We start from the raw sequence: 15291 nt of genomic DNA on the forward strand, positions 1-15291 counted from the left end.
GATGCTGTAATGACTCTCTTACTGAATCTCATCAAACAGGGTGGGAAGGGGTAGAGCTGTTCCCTCACAGGCACATGCTGATGTCAAAGGAAATTACACGCACTCGCCGCAGGCAGGAGTTGGCTGCTATTACTACGTCAAATGTAGCACTGAAAGAAACTCTAAGATAAGAGAAACTCTCATACTGAGAGACACCATTTAGCAGGCACAAGGCCCAGCCCTCAGAGAGGGGCTCACTGCTGTGGCTCCGAGACAAGGAGGGCGCCTCACCCCAGGAGCATCTCACTGCTCTGCATCCTCCTGCCGGAGCTCTGCACAGTGCCTCACAAAGGGAGTGAATCACAGGCTAAAGAGAAAAGGAAGATTTAAGGCCAGATTTAAAGAAGGAAGTGAGTCAGCTGCTGGGAGGGTTGGGAGGGGAAGCTTTAGACAGACAGGGCAGAAAGAGCAATTTCTTCTCTGTTTGGAAAGGCTGTGCCGAAGCGCCAGGGCCGACTGAGTCAGGCAGGGAGGAGCGCGTCCGGAGGGATGCCGATTACCAGCAGGGCAGCTCCCAGCTGGATCTGGCGGATGCCAGAAGTCAGAAAATACAACAGAAGATGGGGACAATTCCATGGTTAGAGTGGAGGGGAGCCTCTGGAGAGGAGAAACAATGCTCACCTTTACCTGCAATGAATAAAAGCCAAGTGCACTGAAGAGGAGAGCTCCTGGCAGCCCCTTCCCCAATCTGCTGGGGTGCACAAGTCCTGTCTGAATCACTGAGGTTTTCACTGCTGGGTTCCATGAACTCACCAGTCCCAGCCACAGCTGTGCCTATGCAATAGCTTGTTAAAAACACACACCTGCATCAATAAAGACAATGAGTCTCCTCCTTCCAGGATGTCTGTGGGAATGTGCTGATGGAAAACCTGGGTATTGGCTTTGCAGTGCCTTGTTAGGAGCTGGAGGCCCAACTCACCAGACCAAACCACAGCACCACGGACCAGGACACCCAGCTGCACTGAGACCAGGGAAGAACAGGCCAAACTCAGCCGCCCAAGTGGGAGAAGGGGAAGTCCAACTAGTAAGTCCAACCAACAAAAAGAATCATCATGCCTGCAGACAGCCCCACGGGAGCCTGCCTACACAGGCAAGGGGCTGCCAGCTCCCTGGGTCACCAGCTCTGTGGTGTGCAGATACAAGCTCATTTCAAAACCCTTTGCCCACAAGCCCATAAAAAAAATGGTGCCAACTAAGCTCTAATTAGCACAAAATGTGATGCATTCACATGAGAGATGCTTAAAAACCCCAAGACATGGAACAGAGATGGGACAAAGAGAAAAAGAGACCTTAGGATGGACATGTCGAGGAAAGAGGGCCATCAGACAGCCAGTATCTTCAGACTTCCCATGCAGAACACTGACCTCATTTGGCAGAGAGGAGGCTGGAGACCTTTGGCTTCTACTGATAACATTAAATACTTACCACCTCCCATGCCATCCAAAGGCCAAAAAACGTGCTCAGCAAGAAAGCTGAAGCATGTGCTTATTTAGAGCCATTGCTAACAAACAGCAGCAAGGGAGGGAATTGGTAAATTATTACAGCACACCAAGTTTGCTTCCCACATCCCCCGCACGCAGCCAAGCTCACAGGACTGTGGCACTGGGTCTGCTCCCCACAGTACCTCTGCTGACTTTTACCAACAAACCAGGCAGAAATAGGAGAGGGAAAAGGCTTACTTCATCTGCAGCTGGATGGCTAAGGAAAAAGTGGCCTTTTTAAGCCAAATCCTGCTCTTGGAGGACTTGGGCTGCCTGTGAAGTGACTGGGAACAACTGCAGAAGTCCATGACCTGGGGTGCAAGCATTTTTCTGGAAGACAGAGGACACGTTCTGCCTATTCAAGTCTCACCTTCACACAGTGCCCACCATCAGGTGCCCACCCTGAGGTGCTCAGAAGCTCCATTTAAGCACCAAGATGGATAATTCTTCCCTGTTTATCCTTTCATCCTATCAACCTAACTGTGAAAGCCCCGCTGTAAGAGCTCACTGCAGCAGTTGTGGGCAGCAAAATTTAACACTGGAGGAGCAAACCAAAGTTTTCTTGCTACAGTTTGATGTTGGAAAACATTGTGTTTTCCAGAGCCAGGATGTGTGAGGCTGGCATCTGGAGTGAGGCCAGCCTCCCTTGAGACACGGGCGTTCATTTGCACTCCAAGGGAGCCGACGCACATCTTCTTCTGTGGGAGGGGGAAGAATGCTTGGCACAGGATATAATAAAAATATTTACCTAGCTATGGGGTAGTTTACAGATAGGGAAGAGGGAACAGGGAACAACAGGGAGGGAGATGGTGCTTCCAGCGGAGAGCTGGTTGGTGAGCAAGCAACTTTGCTTTGTAGATACAAGCAGTCCCCGGACTTAAAAGCATTCTTCAGCAGAGATCTAAAGGAATTCCCCAGTCCTGCTGAATGCACTTGAACTGTGAGGGGAATTTATAAATTCTTTTGAAGCAAAGCTGGAGGCTTTCAAGTTGTTGGACCACAGATGCCTTGTTGATTGATCTGAGAAGGGGTGAAGACCTGGGTGGGAAGTGCAGGGATATTTTTTCCTGAATGTCTATCTAACAAAGGTCTGTGGCAGGATTCAAGGGAAGTCTCCTCCAGGCTTCAGCACATACCCTGGGAGAGCTTCCTCCATTCCAGGTTATAAGGATCAACGCAGCATAGCCATTCTGGGACGTGTTCCTACAAGGAACTGGACACAACTGGGAAATACATAGCCAATATTGTCCAGTGCCTGTGCAAGACACGTGTCTATGCCCCAAACTCTGCAGGGTAAAACGCGTGTTGCAGACTGCTCAAACCCCACTGCTTAGTTCTTACCAGCCTACAGACACCCTACCACCTCCACGTGGCTGCCCTGTACAAGGCTAACCTCTTGTTAGCAAGTTAGGCTTCTTTCCTTTACCTCTGAAATCCCTAGCAGTATTTTGGGGTTTTCTTCTCCTGATGCTAGATTCACCAGCTCAGTTCCATTAATGCTGTTTTAACCTAGGTCTGCCAGGCCCTCAAATTCCTCTACCACATAGCCCAAAAACCAAGAGCTCACCACATGAAGGCAGAAAAAGTAACACTTATTCTTCTGGGCTTGGTGCCTGCCTGTTAATACACAACTCCCCAGCAGGCTGAGAAAAAATACTGCTCAGAGGACAGGGGCACTGGAAAAGGTATGTTCTCTCTCTGGTCCTGAGGATGCTCGGGGGACCCATTTCTCTGCTAAATGCAGAGTGGCAGAAGTGCTGTTTCCAGTCAGCCATCTCACATGCAGTCCCCAGCAGCTGTTCAAGTAGTGGTAGTCTCAGCATACCCCGAGCCCATTGACGACTTATCCATGACATGCTGGGATACCCTTGAATAAGTCCTCTATTCATGTTCCCCATTCCCAGAAAAAGATGGTAAAGAATGAAGTAACAGAGAGGGCTTTTTGCTGTCCCCCATCCCTGAACACTCAAACACTGAGAACTTCTTTTCCATCTCAAAACTGTCTGCACCCTTGCACAGATGTTCCCACTACCGTCCTCTTGCATATTTCACGTTCACCAAATGCCTCAAAACTAAAGAAATGCCACTTCAGATGGTCACTCCTAGATGGTTAAGCAGCATACACAGAATTCATATTAGTCAAACAGCTGGAAAGGGAGGGAAGCCCCAGAGGTTGGAGTTACAGTTAGAAGCAGTAAACTGCACAACAAAATGGGTTTTGTTAGTGCTGGGCTCAAGCCCCTCCACTGCAAGCACAAACGGAAAAGAATTAATCACAGGTAAGGCAGAAATGGACCCTTCCATTGCTTCTGGGAAGGCCGCCAAGCCTCCTTTTCAAAAGGCTCTTTATATCCCAGCTGTGCATTGTATGTAAAAAGCTCAGATCCACAGTCTAATCCCTGGGTGAGAGCCCAGAAAAGGGCAGGTGCCACATCCACGGCACGTATTTATTGTAAATGAAGAAGGCTCCTGCCTCTGGCAGGGGAACAATTTAGAAGGTAGCAGAGGGTAGGAACAAAATCAAACCCGTGTTAGTGAGCACCAAGCTGAATGTGTGTTATGAAATCACAGGCTGGGGTTAACAGTGTGTTATTAACATGCCACTCAGTACCTGGCGCTCGCATCTCACACGCAGAATGCAGGATGTACATGTGTGGATAACCTGGCTCCGGCTTGCTCGGAACTGTTCAGACACAGAAGTGCTACAAGTGACAATGGGCAATGCTACAGATCACTGCAGTTGCTTGAGAACAGTGAAACCTGACTAACAAAATCACAGCAAGTCCCAGCCAAAAGATCGATCACCGCGTGCTGGCTGGGCACTGGATGACACACAGAAGGGCATTAGCCGCTCCATGGAATCCATAAGCAGACCCTTTAGCATCCTGGGATGTCTTCAGGGTTATTTTTAGTGCAGGTTTTGGTGTGTCTGTCTCCTCTGTGGAAACTCCACATTTTTCTTCAGCTGAAGTATTTCAGTTGTCAACCAAAATACTCCATTTTCAGGTGTTAATTTTTTCAAGAAAGGTAAAATATTATGTGGGAAACAAATATCCTAGTGAAACCTTTCATTACAATAAAAGCTTAGTTTTCTGTTGAAAAGCAGTTCAACAAGACAGAGAGGAGTCTTTCTGACGGTCTCCAGGTAAGAGAAACATGGACAGCATTCTCCCAGGGGAAGACTTTCCCTTGGGACAGCATTATGACAGAGTATCTGCCCCAGTGCTATGTAGGGTTCACCTCTGCTCTCTACTCTTAGCCCTTCCTGCACTACAGGGCACTCTGGCTTCATGCAACAAAATATAGCTTCACTCAAGCTCATCTGAAACATTCATTTCAGCCCGCCATGAAACAATGGAAAATAGTGGAATTTTCTAGCTCCTTTGTCTTCCAGTGCCACTTTCTAGGTCACATGCATACCCTGGGGAAATACTGTTTTTTGCTGACCACCATGCCTGGACTTAGAGAACATACACATGAGCTGAGCCTGTTGACATTCTCCAAAATTTGTTTTAGAAGAATCAAATCCAGAAAAACAAAGAAATCAATCCCAGCAACAGAGAAACCGAATGCTCATCTCAAGCTTCAGCTTCTTAAAGTTTTCTTGGAACACAACAGCCAGATGTTTCAGTCTTTCCTGCTGCATTCTGTTTGATGGAGACACGAAAATACTTTTTCAGCAGTTAGCGCATCTGTGACAGAGGTTGTCTTTGAGAAGGCATATTTTAAAAAACACCTCAAACTTTCCTTTTAAGAGATTTCGGTTTCCAAATGGAGAAGTTACTTCTGAAAGAGTACTTTAGCTTTAAAACCATATAGGCTAGATTTCTCAAGATACCCACATGCCTGAATCCTTTTGGAGTTTTAAAACTGGTTATTGTTCTGAATTGCTATTTGTTCTCAATAACTGTCAACACCAGACTGATGGCTGTTATTCAAACAGCTCAGCCTTCCAAAAGAGTCTGCGCACTCCTGCACATTTCCTCAGCTGCCTGTAGGTGCATTTTTAAAGGTTCAAAAGCTGCAGGAATTTTAAATCCTGAAAAAACATCTTTGTAAAGTAGTTTCCTGCATCTTTCAACAAGCCTGGCTGCCCAACACCTCACTAATGGGCTAAATATTAAAATAAAGTAAATAAAAGAAACATGTTGTCACTGACAGAAATGCATGGGAAGGATGGAGAGAGACCTTCAGAATGCAATGAAGGTATGGCAGTGATGGATTGCTCCTATGACTTCTCAAGTTGATTTAGTCTTAGACAATACACTAGCAGGAACACTTATAATCCTAAACCAAGTTTTCCTGGTGTGAAGCACCTCTAGGAGCCTCAGACAATGCTTCAGCATATGTGCTCAATGCATGTGTAGACTCACACATGCACTTCAGCAATGCATGGCCACACAGGATCCAAAGAAATGGCAAAGAGCTCCTTTCCTTAACGGTCCTATGAGGGAAAGGGAGAAAGCTGCAAGAGAGATTATTTGGAATTAAAAGATTGTGTATTTTCTCGAAAACATAGGCTAATGATAAGCTGATGTAAATTGCTGTAGGCAGAAAAAGCAGTGGATGAAACTGGCTCGTGACCTCATACAACTGGCAAAGGTGCTGGCTAATCTACAGGGATGGAGCTGGGTGACTTAATGATGATTCAGTCTTGTGCAGAGCCCTGGAGTGAAAACCTAAGTCCAACCTCCTCCAAAGACCAGGTGTGTTTAACTTCCAAGGTTGTGGGCTTGAGTCTGTCTTTTCAGGTTGTGGAAATGTCAAGATCAAACTGAAAAGCTCCAGGATTTTCGCAGACAGAGGACATAGAAGCATCTCTGCACATTCAGTGTATTATCCTTAGGAGAATCTCTGCAAAAACAGAAGAGCTGACCTGTGAGCCTCACCTCAGGTACTACAAGCCCATGGACCTGGATGCAGCCCCCACACAGCTCTTTTAAAAGCCCCTATTTGGGGGAGCACTCCTCAGGTAAATATGGTCCTCTGACATGGGGCAGGTGTACAATTCAGCTCAGAGTCAAGCTCAGGCAATGCAAACATCAACCTCAGCTGGAGGGAAAGGAAAGCTTTCAGCCAGGAGTTTGGGGGAGTTTTCCCAGGCCATGAAGAGCACAACACAGATACCAACAGGCAGGAATTCAGTTGTATCTTCCTATCATTCTTCCATAACAAGATCTCCAGCATAATTTTAATTTTGAGGGACTCGACTCTGGTCTACATAGCAGCTCAAGTTTAGCTTAGGGATACTCACTCCCAGAAGTGACTCCCTGGCTTCTGCCTCACACAGCCCTGTAAAAACCACTTCTAGCAGGTTATGTTTGTGTGCTTGTCTTCCAAAGAGGTTGAATCCATCCCTAAATGGCAGTGCCTTTCCTACCCGTGCAGTGTCCCAAAACCATCATGTGTCATCGACAACTTTTAGTTGTTGGAGTTTCCAGTTTGCGTTTTGCTTGCTTTTAGGAGTGGTGCCTTAAACTGAGCTCTCCATGTCTTTGCCACAGATGTTGCTTTTTCCAGAGTGCCTTGACCCTGCTCTTTAATTTGCTAATGACCCAAACTCACTGCAGGACAGCAGGAGCTGCAGAGGGAGGAACTGCAGATAGATTCTCAGTCTGTCTTCACAGCTCTGCCTCAGCAGCATGGAAACACTGCTGCTTCCCCACTCCCCACGCAATTCTCAGTGGTGCTGATAGAAGACATTTAAAGGGATGAAAGGAAATGAAAGAGCTCCATCCCACTGGAAGCCACCAGGAGCTGGGTATCAAACCTTCAGCTGTGCTTTCGGAGGACTTCCTCCAGGGCTTCAGTTCGGCAGTGAACAACCCATGTGCAACCTATACACTGTTCTCCCCCACTGACTTCACAGCTTGAAGAAAGGCAATAAACCCAGGGACTTGGGCTCAGCCAGTTTTGCCTGACTCGCTGATTTTTATTGCTGTTCTATGTTACAGCATCAGGACTTCTGCAAATTTTTGGTTTTGTTTTTGTTTCTACTGTCAGCATCCCAGCACAGAGATGGGAATGGAGTTCCACCCTGCCACCCTACAGGTCACCGTCACCAGTATGAGTGCTGGCAGAGCTCCCACACAAAACCTCACATTGTTTCCTCTAGAAACAGGCATTTTATAAACCATCTGTAAGACAGAATGGATTCCTCATATCTGACACTGTTCTTGTAGGTATTGGTTACATTTTCTTTAATATTTTCATATCTATAGCACTTGGCCTTTTTTCTGCATGGCCTGGGAACCTGCAAGAACATTTTGTATGACAGTGCAAAGCAGAGGGGAAGGGGGCAGAAAGTTTGCTTCCTACCCTGAGACCTGCCCTTATTTTTCTATGTGATTTTTGGGGAGCTTCTCTGGCCTATGAATTGCTGTCTGGCTTATCCAGGTTATCACAGCCTCTGAGACTGGGACTGTCACTCCATGAAACACTGGAAATCTGCCTGTTTAATTACCTCAGTTTCCCTGTTGGTGAAGGGAGGATAAGATCTTCTTTCAGGTCTCAACTCATTAATATTAGTAAATTGTTCTGAGATTATGGGATAGCTGAAACTATTTATAGGAACGCAAAATGCCATTTCTACTAGGTGCAAGTTGCCATGCAATTAAAATATACCAAGCATCACAATATGTAGCAAATGGGACATCTTGTTTTACATCAGCAAAGAACTGCTAAGTAGCTCTCTGCTTCCTAGTTGCTTATTTTATACTTTTTGCCCTGAAAAACTCATTAAGGAAATGTACTGGGCCTGACTGTGATGTTTAGCAAGAGTCATACTCTCTCTCAAAGTTTCCAGCCCACAGGGAAAAGCATGTCCATGTGGGCAAATCAAGCTCCTCTCTCCACAGCTCTACAAAATGCAGAGCTTTACAGTTTGCTGTCAAGAGACAGGGATGTGAACCAGTTATGGCCTTTCTGCACCTCCTAAAGGAGATTTCTATTTTGCGGTTATACACAAAAATCTCGCTCTCAGCCCTTCCAGAGAAGGGGAACAGAAGGTCCTTTAAATCTCAGCTCTCCTCAGCTGCCTTCTATGGAGTGACCAGGGAGAACTTTTATTGGCTCATTCTCCTACAAATGAATTTATGTAGATTCCTTCCAAAGGGCTGCAGAGTCTCTTTCCTCATTTCTGTCTGGGAGAGCTCTGTAAGAGGCCATTTGGACAAGACAACCACAATAATTCATAACATTTGCAGACAATTTGTAAACCCTTACAGTGTCCTAGAATGATAAATTATTTTTTCTAAGACTATGAAACACTGTGTGAGTGTGTGTTTGTGAATATGCATGAAGACAGGCAGTTCCCCCAGGCCCAGGGGCAGGCATAAAGATCAGCACAGATTTCTTCTTCATCATGTAGGGGTTTTTGTGATACTTCAATTGTTAGAAACCTAACAGATTATAGGTTTCTAAGTGAACCCAAAGCAAAAGGTAGCAGTCTTATTTTTTTCCCAGGTCTCCTACAATAGACTGTGGAAGACACAGATGTACTAAAGATATAATCCTATGCAAATGAATTATTCTAATGATGATTGCTGGCCTTGACTTCAGCCAAAGCAATTAAAGTCACCCCTCATCCTAGATTACAAGGCCTAAACTTATTCTCTGTTAAGTTTTCAATATGTTTAGCTTCATATCAAGTTTCAAACCAAACAGCACTTTGCTGGTAGTTTCTGGATGAACATACATTAACCCAAGTGAGTACAGAACAAGGAATCTACAAATCCGTAGGATTTGGAACAATTTCCTAAAACCCATCTCAAAATATTCTCCATAAATACTCATCCAATACAAACTAATTGCAAAGGCAAGGCTCATGGTAGCAAAAATCAGAACAATGCTGGAACAAATATGCAGGATTTGCTCAGGACTCTAGTCCAAGCCTGCTTTTGCAGCAAGATACAAAAAATAAATCCATGCAGGCCATCATTAGCTATACCAAGTCTGGAATATTTAGTATTGAGTACCTATACCAGAACCTGTCCCCTTTTCACATTATTTAGGCTATTGCTAAAAATTATTTGCTCCTTGCTGTTACACATAGAGTTGGGGGATAAAAGTTACTTACTTTCAGTTTAACATATAGAAGGCCATACCAATATGTATGGTGGAGTATGAGGAAAAAGAACACCAATCAAATAATTTTGATGCTTTTCATCACTACAATGGTATTCTGGTAGATTGTGTAGATAGTGACTGGGCATTCCTTGGGAGTGACTGACTCTCAGGAGGACCAGCAGAGATGAGATGAGACTATTGTCTATAACAAGTTTTAAATTCTTCACTCGGTAAGACATTTCCCTCTCCTTGCCAGCTCCATGATCATCCCTTTTGCCATTATACTTGCATACCCAGTGGCACCTCCTTGGAAAGGTTTTCTTAGTCTGATTTGCTTGGCTAAAAAAATGTCAGCTGAAAGAATAAATCTGGGAAACCTGCAAGTACAAACACACACACAGAAAATTTGAAAAAATTATCCTTTTCTTTGCTCATAGAAACCAGTCTCCTCATAAGCTTTAGAAGTCCAAATCCCACATGAAGGGAAAAGAAAATCATGACAGACTAAAGAAATCCAAAGGAAACATGAATATTAGCTTTGTTGTATGGTTCTGTAAAACAAGCTGGGTGAAATTACTCTTTGGGTTGGCTTGGTTATCAACATGTCTTGCCACAATGCCATGACCCTTTTGACTTTAATTTCACCACTATGTACCAGCTTTTGTTGTCTCTCCAGCTTACTCTAAGCACCTGTTATTAGGCTGTTCTAGTAGGAGCATTGATTAGCCCGTGTGTTTATAACTCATGGTTCCACAGTGAAAAAACCCGAGATTCATAATACAGATAAAAATAATAATCCTGTGCAGTCTAAACAACCTTTGGGAGAGCTGTTCAAAAATAGTATTGCAAGCTTTCGTGTTTTACAGGATGGGAATAAGTCTGATTTGCTTTAAAACACACAATTTCATCCTACCTTGCTGGCCTTCAGTATCTCAAACATCAGAGGCAACCCTTGTGTGATGAGCTCCTCAGTGTACTCCTCTTCCTGAATGGACTTGAACTCCTTCAGCAGGCACTGGATGAGGGGCCGTCGGTGCTGCTGGAAGGACGTGCGCAGAGACTCCAGCCACGTGTGCAGCGTCCAGGGAACACCTGCAGACAGAGGACACAGCTCATTCCCAGCTCCAGGGAAGGACATGCCCTTCTGCTTTTTTACCTTTACTGATACTAAGATTTTAAGCAAAAGCTGCCAAGTCATTCAAGACATCAAATTCCTATTTATCCCTACTTGAGAAGGCCGATGTTATCAGTACATCCCAGAGCTAATGCACAGAGGCTTTCCTCCAAATGCTGAGAGAAGACTGTGGTCTCTCTGCTCATCTAGCCTTCAGCTTCTCTGCTGAGACTACCAATTTGAGGTAATTGCTGTGGTGTTCTGCGTTGCAAAAGCCTTTTGGAAACTAGATTTACACTAGCTCATTTGTTTGAATGTGGCCCTGGAGAGCCATTAAATGGTGAAAAAACCTGATTTTGGCCACTACCTACCTGGATTCAAATTGGTGGTCTTCAGATTAAAACTTGCTATAACTGATACCCCATGTCCTCTCCTGGTCATTAGTATTTTCCCTAAAGAGCACTGAGCGAGTTAAGCAGATCAGCCCTTTCAAGCAGCTTGCCATGGCAGAGCCACTCTCCAGGAAGTTAAAGGGAACTGTTCCCATGCACTGAGCAAGAAAGCACATGGAACTAATGTACCTCTGCAGGCATGAGGCTGGATGTGACCTACTTTCTGCTCTTACAGAACAGAGTGGAAGGAAATATAAGCCTGGTGTTTGGCAAGGGAAGGTTTTTCCTTCTATGTCAGAAAATGTTCAATGCCTGTAGAGCACCCCTGCCACTCTACTCTCAGTCATCTCCAGATCTTTGCCTGCATAGCCCATTGCACACTCTGACCCATATCCCATGGCCCCAGGGCTGGAGCACTGCCCCAGGCAGAGGCACACCAGGCACTTGGGTCTCTCTTTCTCTGTGAACAGATGAATGGGGATGGTAAACACACAGTCCAGATCGATTTCCATCTGCGTCACACAACCACCCTACCCACAGGCAGAAGCAGCTTCACAGGGGGCTGGTATTATGTTCAAGTCCCTCACTGGCAGAGCTGGCAGACCAAGGAGTCAGCTTCAGAGTCTCAGAACATGAAGTTGTTTTAATGGTGACCTGCTTTAAAGAGGAGTGCAAAAGAGAAGCAGCGGGAGGTGGCCCATGACAGCTGAACACTGCCCCAGAGCCTTACCTACACTCTGCCATGCAGCAGGGCAGATGGCTCCTGGTGGAAACCACTGCAGAAAAAAGCCACTGGCCCCTGAACAGGGTGTGCTACGGAGCTGGAATGGGCTGGGAACCTGTCAGATCTCCCACCACCTCCTATTCCGAAAGAGCTGAGGAAGATGCGACCGTGCTTGGTTTAGGCAACAGCCCATCAAGAGGAACACGTTTCTCACTGTAGTCCTTCCCTGGCCGAGGCAGAGGCAGGAGCCCAGGACTGACCTATGCTCCGGATGTCGATGGTGACGTCCACGTAGCCGTGCTCGGCGCTGTGGTACATGGCCTCCTTCAGCGCCTTCAGCTTGGCCTTGCTGTTGCGGCTGGCGCAGAGAGGAGCTGCTGCTGAGTCAGGCAAGTCCGTGCCCTCGGCCAGGATCTCCTCCAGGGACAGGATATCGCTCTTCTCCTTCTCCGGCTGAGCAAGCAGCTTGCGGAAAACATTCCTGTCAGTCACAGCACGACAGAGAGGGAGAGGGGGCAAGAGAGAAGAGGAAAGGGAGAGCAGAGTCAGTGGCCGGGCTTTCGCTGCACTGGGCTTACTTGCTGTGTGGCAAGTTAGGACACCTACCCAAGAAATTACTCCAGCTAATGGCAGAACCAGCTGAGAGCAGACCAAGGCAAGCATAGCTCCTGCTAGCCCACCTGCACTGCCTGGGACACGTCTGCAAGTCACTGCTGTCGTGACACGAACCGCACAGATGTCGCATGAGTGGCGGCATCTTGTGGGAACGGACTCGTGAGCTAAAAGGGACTCAAGACTTCTTCAGCAACCAGGGAAGGCCAAGGTGCCTCTGGACAAGCTCTTGGGACTCCCACCATGGCAGCCATGAGAAGGGAGCTACCTGGAGCTACTGAAAGCACCACCACTCGATTCACACTCAAAGCAGTCTGGGAAAGCTAGAGCGGCTAGACATTCAACAAGGCCAGTCAGGGCAGGTTCAAGCACAGCTGGGACTACTCTACAAAGCCACTGATCCAGCTGGGCCATCAAATAACCAACTCAGAGACTTTGTGCCCTCAGATTCGCACCAGAATAACTCATCAACCTCAGTAGTTTCCCTTGGTTTTGCAGCTGTGAGAAGAGAAACCAGGCTGGCTCCCAGCCCACCCTCCTTGTATGCCAGCGTGCCCCCTGCTCCCGCTTACCAACAAATTTAAAGGAGGGAAGGAAGGAAGGAAGGAAGGAAGGAAGGAGGGAGGGAGGAAGGAAGGAAGGGAGGAAGGCAGGGAGGAAGGAAGGGAGGAAGGGAGGGAGGAAGGGAGGGAGGGAGGGAGGGAGGGAGGGAGGGAGGGAGGGAGGGAGGGAGGGAGGGAGGGAGGGAGTTATACAGGTAGGAACACAAGTGCCAGAGTCTGTGATGTGGACAGCCAGCAGCCAAGCCACAGAGAGCCCCAGGTTCTCCTCAGGCCTGGGCTTCCATTCACACTGGGTGAATGTGAGACTCCAACACCCAAAGTGTCCTTCCTGTCTGTGCCAGGGATCCCTCGCAGGCTCCAGATGGACAGAGCTCTTGAACCCGCCCTGACGTGCCGTGAGCGTGTTGTTAGACTGGCAGCTCGTCTCTAAGCAAACACACGGCAGGTACTGTCTCTAACCTGTATCTATGTTCCTCTGGATGGCTACAATCAGAAAAGTAGGAGTGTGAAGATCATGATACTAATTCATTACACTGCAGTCAACTCCTGAGCATTGCAAGGTCATGCATGCCAGGTGCTCATCTCAGTAGTTCTTTTTTTTTTTAAATTTGCAGCATACAAACAACATTAAGACACACAGGACTTTACAGTAAACATAGATGCAGAAAGTCTATTCAATAAAATTAAGGCTGCAGCAGTACAGACACAATTCACTCAAACCTGAGAGAAATATCAAGAAATTCAGAAGGAATGTTTTTGACATTCCTCTCTGCTGTCACATCAGCTGCCATTTAACAACCACTGCATTGAACATACCACAAGTCCCCTTCCTTTTTTTTTTTTTACATCAGAAACCAAAATGCAGCTTGTACCACCAACTGGTTTAATTCACATGCTAGCAGAAAGCCTTACGTCTCTGCTCAGTTGGTGGCATGTTCAATTGTTCATGCAGAAATTTCACCCATCAGCTCAAATTTGATGCTCAGGCAAAAAAGTAGCACTTGAGGGATGCCACTAGACTTGTTCCCACTCTACCTGTGTCCATGTGCAGCAGCCTGACTGAAAGAGTTCATGTCACCTTGTGGAGTCATGGAAATGCCATTCCTGTACATGGTTCCTATCATGGGGTCAGCTCCTCGCTCCAACAGCAAACTGACCAGTTCAAAATTTCCTGCAAGGCAAGAAATGCATTTTTACTCCTTTTAAAATCCAGTATTTGCTCACCTAAACCACAGATCCCAGCTGAGGAATTGTTACAATGGGAAGAGGAAGAAAGTCCTTACCAGCAGCTGCTGCCAGCTGTAAAGGAGTTTCAGAGTAATTTTCCTCTCCATGCTCTAAGGAACCTTCTACCTTTGCTCCAGCATCCAGCAATAGCTAGAAAGAAAATTCACCATTTAGAGCAACTGGGGGTATCACACTCTTCAGAGTTCATGAACAGTGACAAATGAGAATCTAATGCTTCTTGTTATCTGCAAACCCAGTACAATGGAGACACGTGACATGCAAATTCTGCCCATTGTTTCACAGAGGCAAATTCGTTCCTTTTTTCGCTCATTTTACGCTGCCAAACACCAGAAGCACCAGCGTCCAACTTCAGAGCCAAAAAAGTGTAACCCAGTGTTTTTGAATGGGAAATGGGATAAGGTCAGTGTTAGGAAGTAATGCACTGGAGATGGAAGAAAGTTAGCCCGACAAGCATCCTTCCTTCATGGTCTTCTAGAAGCCCAGCACCATCCAAAAATAGATCAGATTTCAATTGTCTCCATCTTTTATATGAAGACATGGCCAAAAGAAAGGCAATTCTTAAGAACCAATTGCAGCAATGAGTCCAAAAGCTGTGGTCTCTCTCGGGGACACTTCCACGCAAGTAGCAGCAATGCTGAAAACAAAAGTGGCCAAGGAGAGCAGGATGGAGCCCGTGCTCCAGCCCCCTCTTGGCCATTTCTGTCTTAAGGCCTTCAAAGTTTTGGTGCTTGAGTGTGCCACAGACACAGCCGTTGTGAAGAATAAACCTTCTCAACTTTAGAGATGCCAAAGCACAGAACCAGCACATCCCACATGACACCTGGATGGGGTAAGGAGAGTGAGGGATTGTCCCCTCTGGAGCAGCATGAGGGCTTGTCCACCTCTCTCCCACCAAGGCAGCGGCTTTGTGTTTGCTAGAGTATTACAGTGTAAGAAAGTGCAATGAATGAATAAACAAACACACAAAACAAGTGGTCAGGAAGGAGCACAAGGAGTTGTCAGACTTTCTTTGGTGCAACTTTGCTTTAAAATTGTCCTTTTTAAGCCTCAT

General features: G+C 46.4%; 1 protein-coding gene across 3 annotated transcripts in view; it reads right to left on the reverse strand.

The window, feature by feature from the left end:
• ABTB3 (ankyrin repeat and BTB domain containing 3) overlaps positions 1-15291 on the reverse strand; it is a 163204-nt gene that overhangs the window by 11216 nt on the left and 136697 nt on the right. For 2 of the 3 annotated variants that reach the window (XM_084205615.1, XM_084205614.1), the window contains 4 exons: positions 14276-14369; positions 14028-14163; positions 12078-12298; positions 10501-10679 (listed from right to left, as the gene is read on the reverse strand). In XM_084205615.1, coding sequence (XP_084061741.1) covers positions 10501-10679; positions 12078-12298; positions 14028-14163; positions 14276-14369 — 630 coding nt within the window. Of the gene's footprint in view, positions 1-10500; positions 10680-12077; positions 12386-14027; positions 14164-14275; positions 14370-15291 lie in introns of all 3 variants that reach the window. The other variant, XM_084205616.1, reaches the window with a different exon arrangement.

Source organism: Fringilla coelebs (assembly GCF_963513975.1).
Source record: "Fringilla coelebs genome assembly, chromosome: 5".
Lineage (NCBI taxonomy): Eukaryota > Metazoa > Chordata > Aves > Passeriformes > Fringillidae > Fringilla > Fringilla coelebs.